Source organism: Benincasa hispida, chromosome 9 (genome assembly GCF_009727055.1).
Source record: "Benincasa hispida cultivar B227 chromosome 9, ASM972705v1, whole genome shotgun sequence".
NCBI lineage: Eukaryota > Viridiplantae > Streptophyta > Magnoliopsida > Cucurbitales > Cucurbitaceae > Benincasa > Benincasa hispida.
Genome location: NC_052357.1, coordinates 61,655,974 through 61,665,995, shown reverse-complemented (window position 1 = coordinate 61,665,995; position 10,022 = coordinate 61,655,974). Strand labels below are relative to the sequence as shown.

Sequence of the window (10,022 nt, the reverse complement as noted above, 5' to 3'; positions counted from 1 at the left end):
AATGTCTCAACAGCTGAAGTTAAAACTCGCCCTTTGACACTCAATTTCATATATTTTCTTTTAGGAGATACCCCTTCACTTTACTCGTAAATATTTGGAAGGCATTAGAAATAGACCAAGTTCAATAATTAGTGATTGCATCACTTCCTATTTGTCCAAGAAATCAGTGAAATGATGAAGGCATTCTCGTTTTGAACTATTTATATCTCGATTGATGGTTGTTATCCATCCCTTAATAACTAAAAGAATTTGAACTTTTACTGGAAAGAGATGCATTCACGTTTATTATGAAGACAAATTCCAGAGCCCAACTGGGGAGAAAATACAATGTGAATTTCTTGAAGTATTTTCCTCTTTCGAACACAACTAATGCAAAAAGACGATAATTCACTCATATGATGATGCAGGCTTTTTGACACACTGAAACAAAGCTGGCATTTGATGATATCGCATATGACAACAAAGTAGAGTTCCTTCCATGTTCCTCAATCCTCCGTGCCAGAACCGGGCTATGAGACACAATAATGCGAGCCAAGATCTCCATACATTAAATTTTGAAGAATAAAAGAAAAGAGGGGAAAGGGCAAGCAGCAAAATAAGAGAGCATGTACAATCACAATACAAGCCATTAGGACAACGAGGTCACCAAACTGAAAGGAAACAAACTTTTGCTCAGGGGACCTAGATGACACAGTTTATGGCCTACACGGCACACCTAAAGCATATGAAGAGAGCACCACAACCATGGTTGGCAACAAGATCTGAAGCTGGTGGTTGCATCTCAGTGCTGTGAGCCTGAACCGAACTCTTTGAATTAGCTTTTCAGAAAATCCCTCAAAGAAAATGATTGAACCCCATCCTGAAAATCCAGAGATACAAACAATTATGTAAGATTAGTTACCAACATAGGTTTCTATAGTCCTAACATTGATTTCTATTGAGTAATAATCATTTATAAAACATCTAGTAATTGAAACAGCAGCTAATGACATCAATGACCCTTTTCCATGCTCTAACCTAAAGATAACCAATTTCAAGTTTAAGAAATAATTCGGAAACATCACCCTTTTTTTTTTTGGGATAGAATCGGCTTTTATTAATAAAGAAAAAAAGAAAGAATACGAGGGCATAAAAAAAAACAAGCCCCATAAAAAGCACCCCCTCTAAAATAGTTGGCACATTGAAAAACATAATGTGAATAAACACATCAATATTTTCCATTATCACTTGTTCGAGTTTTGAAGAAAATATAATTCCACGCACTTCAAGTTTTTCCAAATCACTTGTTCGAGCAGAAAATATAATCCTTGACTAAAATTACTTGTCTTGCGCAATTAGCATAAGTGAAAAACATAATGGGGGATAAACAATATTTTCATCAGGACCATCTCTTGCAAATCACTGAATTAGTTGGCAGGCACATTGAAAGAATTGACAATAAATACACACATGTATCGCACCTCCCTTATAGCTCTTAGCTCAAGGACACGAATTTAGAATGTGCAGATTACCTTGCCCAGCTCTTGGCTCAAGGACTGTCTAACTACAGTCACCTGCTTTATCAGCCTTTCCATTGCTGTATAGCTCGGCAAATTTCCATGCGCTAATTTCAACCAAGACCACAGGAATAAGGAGTTGATCGCACAATATAGGAGGCTAGATTTAAAATCTGTATCGCACCTCCCTGATAGTATTATAGAAAATGTAAAATAAAGTCACAAAGGAAAAAAGGAACAAACCGATAATTGCTCGATTTAGACTTTCTGCTACTCTTTGCCGGTAATCCACGCTAAGCAGATGAAACATTGGAGACTTCTCTGGTTCTTCATAAGCAAGGAGGGCCATGAAATCCTACAACGACACAGTGATTAGTATTTCAAGCTTCTCAACATATTTATGTAAGCTGGTTCAGCTCAGCATGCTCAACAAAGGAATGAGAGAAATAAAATAAAATAAAATGCCAGAAAGGATGGAGAATATCCTAAATCAAGCTACCAGCTACGCACTTCAAGTTTTTCCACATATTTATGCAACTTCCCAAAAGGGGCAAGCTTGACCTGAGCAAATTCCAGGGCCTCTGTGCTGCCATGTAAACAAACAAGAATGAGAATCAAAAGTATGAGCTGTAATACAGACGCCCATCGGACCATCAGAAACTGAGTTTTAAAGTCAAGGTTATAAAATTGTGATGATGGTGGGGGCTCACCATTTCCTAGAGCAAACAAGTTCAACAAAATGAAGACTTAAAAGATCAAAATGCAGGTCCTCATTCTTCTCAAGTAAACCATCTGCTACCTCTTCCGTTAACTCAATTGCCTTAAGTGCATTCCCTTCTACTGCAAAATCATAAATTCCTGAAAACACAAAAAGATTAAAGATAAAAATTAGGTTGAATTTTGAGGGAATATAAAAGGAGATTTAGTGTACATAAACAAATTTAAATTAACTCTAAGCTCAAAGATTATAAATTTTAAATGCATATCATTCAGATTGTTTGAGGGAATTCAGTGTCCAGGCTGAGTTCCTTTGCAGTGAATTTATTCCTAAACTTGGGGGCCACTTAAGACAGTGGAAATAAACCATTATTCCTTACAAGAGAGTTCTAAAATAAATCATGATTCATACCAGAAGAGTCTACCTATAGAAAGGCAAACAACTAAATGTATTTCATTCAGATTGTTTGAGGGGGTCAAACAATTTGGCAAATAGATGTAGATTTATATTCGAGCACAAAAAACAGTCTCAGAATTCCCAATTAGCAAGAGAGAAATTTTTCACCAACTTTTTCTTTTTGCCATGTCAACAAGATAATCCGTGTGCTGCTTAAGCCCAGTACAGGTAGTGAACGACTCTGCAGTTTCTTTATAACAATTATGAACAAGGTAGGATAGAACAATGTTCTGGATATCACCATCATTGACAGCCTGTCATGAAACGTGGGAAAAGTGAAGTTCTTAAAATGAACAAGTAAATAAGACTAACAATTTCACGAGAATCAAACTGGTCAAAACCATTGCGGTAAACAATCTTGAATTCTTATTCACCTATAATGAAGTTCCAGAGGGTGATCCCACAAGGAAAAATGAAATTAGAAATTAAATATGATTCTACACCCATATAGAACCAGACAAGGAAATTTCTCACATAGAAGCAACCAACCTTGTGCCATCTGCGATGTGACCTTATAATGTCTGAGAGTAAATTAAACTTGCCTCAGCTATTATTGAATGAAAGGGCAATGTATAAATACCCAAATAATGCAGGGGAAGAAAGGAAAGACAGAATATGGTTAAAATAACAAACACAACAAACTCTAATACTCCCCCTCAAGATGGACAGTCAATATCAATGACACCCATCTTGGATAGCAAAGGTTAAAAATACCAGATGAAAAACAAGTAGGAAAATGATTGCTCAATAGCAATTCTTTAAATGTCTATCTGATTCCAAACTTGTCACCATATAAACAAGTAGCCGACACATTACTAAAACGTTGTACATTAACGTAATAGAAATTATCCAGACGTGAACAGAAAATGATTGTTCGATATCCGATGTCAGAAATTAGCTTCTTTGAACAAGCAAATAAATATTATCAAAAAGGGAAGTGAACTACGAACTGCAATTTCAATTGTTCGATTATTCCTCGTTTGAAGAGAGAGAGAGCAATAGCATTAAAAAAAAAAAAAAAGTGTTTGTGATAGCAAGTGAAATAGCGTAAGAACGGCTAGGGTCCAACTAAAACTTCAGAAATTGACCAAGATAGAGAGAAACAAAGTAATCGAGCAATGGCGACTAAACAGAACATAAATGAGCAAGTGGTTTGCTAATCTGAAGAAGACAAGTTCGAATAATTCCATATCAGAAATTGAGAGAAAAGTGAACTCACGATGTGGTCGTAGTGACGAGGATCGACGTCCATGGTTACTCGTCGGCCGGCGAGAAATAAAGCAGTTGAGTGATTGAGAGGCTAAGTTAAGAAAGCGGCGGAGGAGAAGAGGATAACGATTTGGGAGTGGCCGTTGCGATGAAGAGGAAGATGTTTCATGGAGTTCGATCTCTCTAATCGGCCCCCTTCTTCGTCTTGGACTTGCGAGGTACGATCCGACTCTGTATCGGAATTTTTTGCAGCCCGATACTCATTTTTTTTACCGCAAGTATTGTTCACGCGCTCCGGCTAAAATTTCCGGATAAGACTAGAAGTTACGGCGTCAACCTTTTTTTATTATTATTATTTCTACCCTAACCAATTAAATTAACATTTTTTCCCCTGAAAAAACCTCGACCAATTAACTACCCTTATACGTTTGAAAATTATATCTTTCAACCATTCACCGGAATTCGGGCCCCAAATTGTGTTGAAGAGAGTGGGGTATTACAATATAATTTGGGTCTGTCATTATATAACGGTTAAATATTAATTATAATCTAATATTATGCTTATGTCTTGAACTTTTCATTCTTTCATAAATGTCACATAAGTCGCCTTTTACTATTTAACTCTCCCAACATTAAAAGAAAATACAAAAAAGAAAACTTTTCATATCTCACCCACACTCCAATAATGGTTTTTTTAATAATTTCATTTTTTTCTCTCATCTTTTCATATCTCATTCACGTTTCATCTTCTTCAATTTCTCATATCTCGTTGTAGGTTTCTTCCTCAGATCTTGTTGTCGTGGGTTTCTTCCTCATATCTCCCTCTCTTTTCTCCTTCCTCCTCCCTCTCTTGTCTCCTTTCCGACGGTGTGAGTTGCAGTTGGCTGGCGATAAGAGACGGACGACGTGAAGCGAATCTTTCGACGCAGGACAAGCAAATCTTGCGCATCTTCCAACGTGTGGCGAGCAGATGTGGCGCGGGGCGATTTTTCGGACATAGGTCTAGGAGATCTGACATGTGGTGATTTTTCCGGCGTAGGTAAGCGTCGAGGTTACTAACGTGGGATGAATTGACTATATGGGGTTCTAGATGATGGTGGTCGACGGGGCAAGTAGATCTAACGTGGGATGAATCGACTATATGGGGTTCTAGATGATGGTGGTCGACGGTGATTTTGCGTTTTCAATATATAGGGTGATTTTTTGTTTATATTGTGATATATATATTCTTTTTCAATATATAAGGTGATTTTTTTATATATATTGTAATATATATCTTCGATTTTTTATCGAGACTTTCTTTATTATAATATATACACTAATATATATTGGTCATTAAGTTCATTTGTGATTTATATATCTTTGTTTCCAATCTTACTAGTATATTTCACACATTGTTTATAATATTTGCAAACATATAAGGCAAATGTTCTAATGTATATTGAAAAGTAACCATGAATCTAAACTTATATATATATATATATATGTAATCATTTTACTAGTATATTAAAAATATGTTGGAATATTTAAAAATGTTTTACCATTTTACTACTATATTTCATAAATTGGTTTGAATATTTACAAACATCTAAAATAATGTTCCAATGTATAGAGACATACATATCGGAGCAACATGATATCGATACCTAATTAGAAGTATATATATATCATAATATTTGTTATAATATTTTAAAATATCTAACAAAATGTTATGAGGTATATTTTAAATAATCATGAATCTGAAAAAAAAAAAAAAAAAAAAAAAAAAAAGAAAAAAAAGAAAGAAAGAAAACGTGAGACCAATGAAAATATAAAATAAAATTCTATTAAATGAATTTTCTCTTTCCACTTAAATTAAACGAAGAGAAAAATCTCAACAAATAAATATATTTTCTATATCCATTTGAAAATGTTAAAAAAATCATATTAAATGCATTTTATCTCTACATAATAAATGCAGTTTTTCTCTCCATCATTAAGAAAGTTTCGTAAATAGGGAAATATATAAAATTCAAAAATAAAAATAATAAAAAATGGTAAATTTGTCCAAAAATAATACTAAAAAGTATTTTTTAAAAAAAAAATTCAAATTTAAAGATATTTTTGAAATATATGACCTAAAGAATATGTTTTATATAAAAATCCGATTATTAAATCTACTATTTTTTTCATAAATAGCCTAATATATATCATATATTACAAATCAGACTCAAAAGTCAATTACACCCTAATTTTAAGGTATGAAAAAAATAATAAATGCATGTGCTTTGAAAATGGTTTTTTTTTTTTTTCAAAACTATTTTTCAAACACAACAGGAAGTTCCAACATTCAAAGATTTCTCTTTGTGAAATCCATAGAATTAAAAAAAAATGTCAAATAAAACACAACATATAACATCCAACATCATATAATATATATTGTAATATATTAAATAGACGTTCCATAATTGAATGAATGATTTTGTCATCTAAATATATCACATAATATATCGTATTGTATACGGCAAATAAACCACATTATATAATAAATTCATAAGACCAATAATCATATACATTGTAATATATTAAATATACTTTTAACCAGTTATGGAGCCAGAAATTTTGTATAAGGACACTATGTAATTAAAAAATTGCAAGAAAAAAAAATATATAAAAATATTCATAGCTTCATAAATTAACTAACTTGCTACATATTACAACTGTCCTCTAGAGTTTTCATGTTCTGAAATTGACCCAAATTTCTTGAACATATGATTATGAAACTAATAAAGACATTGTTGTAAATATGCTCTACGAACTTGATCTTAAATATTATCATTATATTTATAAATTTTAGTTCTTAGACCAATTTTTTTTTTTTTTTTTTTTTAAGATGATGACCATGTGATTTCTATTGCTATTTTTCTTTTAAAATATCTATTTATATTGACATAGACCCTATAAAAGTATCATGAATAAAAATATTATGATTTATTACATATATTTAAAAGTATGAAAAATTAAAAAGATTGAGAAAAATTTGAAAGTTATTTGATTTATCATATAAAGAGTGTGAGTCTCTTTTGGGGTTTTGATACCATGTTAGACAGTATGAGGTTCCATCTCAAAATCAATTGGCTATGAGGAGTAATTCATCTATCTTATAAAGAGTGAGTTATATTGGTTTTTCCAATAACATACTGTTGCACCATAATCAAAATTTTGAATATAAAACTTAAAATTTATATGTAAAATACAATAGGTCGAGGGGACATATTTAAAATACAAACTTTGAAAGGTATGTTAGAGTGTTTTGTAAGTAAATACAAAAATATTTTATTTTAGATAATAACTAAAATAGACTTATAATCAACTTTTTTTTATAATTTTTTTGTAATTTAAAATTTTAAATAGTTGTTTAGTAGGATAAATTTTGTTTCTTATAGATTATTTTTTAAATATTAAGAAAAATGGTTTCATTTTTTTTTTAAAAAAAAAAATATGGTATACTTTTTTTTTTAAAAAAAAAAGTGATGCATTTAACTCATGAAAAATAGAAAATAGATTTGATTAAGTGAGAAATAGATAAGTATATAAAATTAAATCTTATAAAATTTAAAATTAAATATTAATTAAAAATTCTATTTGGTTTTAGAAGAATTTAAAAATCCGTTAACATTTTTTCATATTTTCCAAATGGCTTAACATTTTTTTTTTCATATTTTTCAAATGGCTTTTTGACGTTGTTAAACCAATGTCAAACGTAGCCTAAATCTTTTAGCTAGTAAAACTACTTGATAACTCTCGTAGTCTATAATGTCTAGTTTTGTGTAACTATTCTCTTTTCCTCATTTGTAATTAAGACTAAAATAATTTACACCCCATACACAGTCACCATATACTATAATAACCATCGACTATAATAACTAACTCAACGCCTCCATACTAATTATTTATAATTCTTCTCGGAAATAATTGAATAATCAAAATTATCAGGTGGGTTATTTTTTTTTTTAATTTTAAAAAATTGAGTCAAACTTTTAACATTGTATTTTGACGAACTAAACCATACTCAAGTTGAATTGTAAATATCAAATATTGAAATTAATGGTACTAAATAGAAATTTAAGCATTGCAAAAAACATTAGCATTCTTTCTTAATAAATTATAGAGTTTTAATTTTTCTTCCATAATGTTTATATATATTTTTCCATAGTTACATATTTGGGCACCTATTTACATCAGGGATTGAATGTGCTAAAATTCATAATGCCAATATTTCAGAGTAGAGATGTCCACGGAGCGTCCCAATGCAAAAAACATATTCATTATCTTTCTCAATAAATAATTAAATTTGAAATTTAAAAATAGAATATTTATATAATAATAGTAATAACAAAACATTATAACTATACTAAATAAATATATAGAAGCTAATTGAGACGTCAATCGGAGCGTCCCATCCCCGTTTAGATCATGAAAATTTGTAAATTTTTTTCAAGTACACTGTTCATGACACTTCTTTACCATGGTATACTAGCATCAAAATGACTTGATCGTAGAAATTAGAAATTTAAATAGGGCTAAATTACAAAATATACTTAAAACATTTTTTTTTTCAATATTTCATCATGAATATTTCAAAACTATCCTTATGTTAAAAAGTTACTGAAGTGTTAAATTTTTTTTAGTGTAATAGTGACATGAAACGATGTTTTGGTCTCAGTTAATGTTACCGGTCATTGCCTATATTGTTCCTAGTTCCAATCATTGTCCAAAATTCTAGTAGTTTAAAAACAATACATAAAGTTGGGCCTGTTTTTTTTTGGGTAATTTAGCCTTAAAAAAAACCATTGGACCAAGTTATGAATAACAGGATTGGGGATGGATCAGTCCCATCAATCTAACGGGCTAAATCCAGGTAGCATTAAATCCAAAATCCCTTGGCCTATCAGTATTACAACCTTTTAGATAGCCCTTTATACTATTTCACTATTAAAACCACATCACATATAGATCTGCATATCAGATCCATTTTAATTTTATACTTGAAAAGAGAGAAGCCACTCACCATCGAACTCTGAAAGTAAGCTTAAACTGCAGCAAGCAAAAGGAAGAATTGCACAAAGTCACGCAAGATTAACAGACGACAGACAGTGCTTGACCGAAGGGAAAAAATTGAAAAGTAGGAAAGGCAGAGTGTTCCGCAAAAATTGATGCCTGCTCAGGTGAGCTCTACAGGCTTAGTGAAATGCTAATTAGTTTGGCTCATAAAGATCACCATGATTCACAACCCAGTGCATTTTAATGGCTCACCATGAAGGATCTTTAATACAAGGATACAGTTTTACGAGCATAAAATCTGGAACTCCCAGAAGAACTCGAGCAAAACTCACATTCAGACAGGGGAAATTATAAAAGCATAAATGTGTATTAGAAGGAAACATTATAAACAATCAACACTGAGTTTTTATGCTCTGGGTTGAAGCTGCTTTCTTTTTTCTTTTTTTTTTTTATCATAACAGAACAAACCACATGATTACAAAACAGAATGACGTACCACCCCAAACCTTAAAAAAAAAAATGATATGGTGCAGAGTGCGACTTCTGTGGCTTACAAGGAAGGCATGGTGAAGCCAAGATCTTCACCATCCATTCAACTGCCAAACCAAACAGATTTGTCCCTTTCCTCAACTACCTCAATAAATAATGGTATAATTCAAGCACATATCAAATTCAAGTTCTTCGTGAACTTCCTTTAAAACTTATGGTAGTTAGTGCAAAGCAAGTTGTGGTAGTTTAGAAGGTGGATGTAGGTTGAGGTGTAAAGGAGCAAAACTAGTTCTGTAGGCTAAATTGCAATGTGAATAAACTAATAATAGAACAATACCCATCATCGCAAAACAGAAGATACAAGAAATTTGACCATCCAATATTCCAACACACTGTACTATTCCCCTCCACCTTGACATTGCCGAACAAGAGAGCTAATTTAGCTTTCACAGATAAAGTTAATCCTTCCATACAATCAAAGACTAATATCTGACTCTGATCTTAAACGGGAAGATCTCTAGATGTTTAGCTTTGAAAGCCATAGACCTCTCAGTAAATATCCAAGTGCAACTATAGTCTGTTCTGACAAGAATGAAAGCCAAGAACTCTAG

At 31.8% G+C, this 10,022-nt stretch overlaps 1 protein-coding gene across 1 annotated transcript; it reads right to left on the bottom strand.

Moving 5' to 3' along the window:
* Nucleotides 1-316: 316 nt before the first annotated feature.
* Nucleotides 317-4,089, bottom strand: LOC120085206 (glucose-induced degradation protein 8 homolog). The gene is made up of 7 exons (XM_039041099.1): nt 3,890-4,089; nt 2,783-2,924; nt 2,207-2,354; nt 2,007-2,082; nt 1,740-1,851; nt 1,512-1,603; nt 317-859 (listed from the first exon to the last, which is right to left on the bottom strand). Exons 1-7 carry the CDS (start codon nt 3,920-3,922, stop codon nt 815-817), a joined length of 648 nt encoding a protein of 215 aa, XP_038897027.1. The 5' UTR covers nt 3,923-4,089; the 3' UTR covers nt 317-814.
* Nucleotides 4,090-10,022: the final 5,933 nt, after the last annotated feature.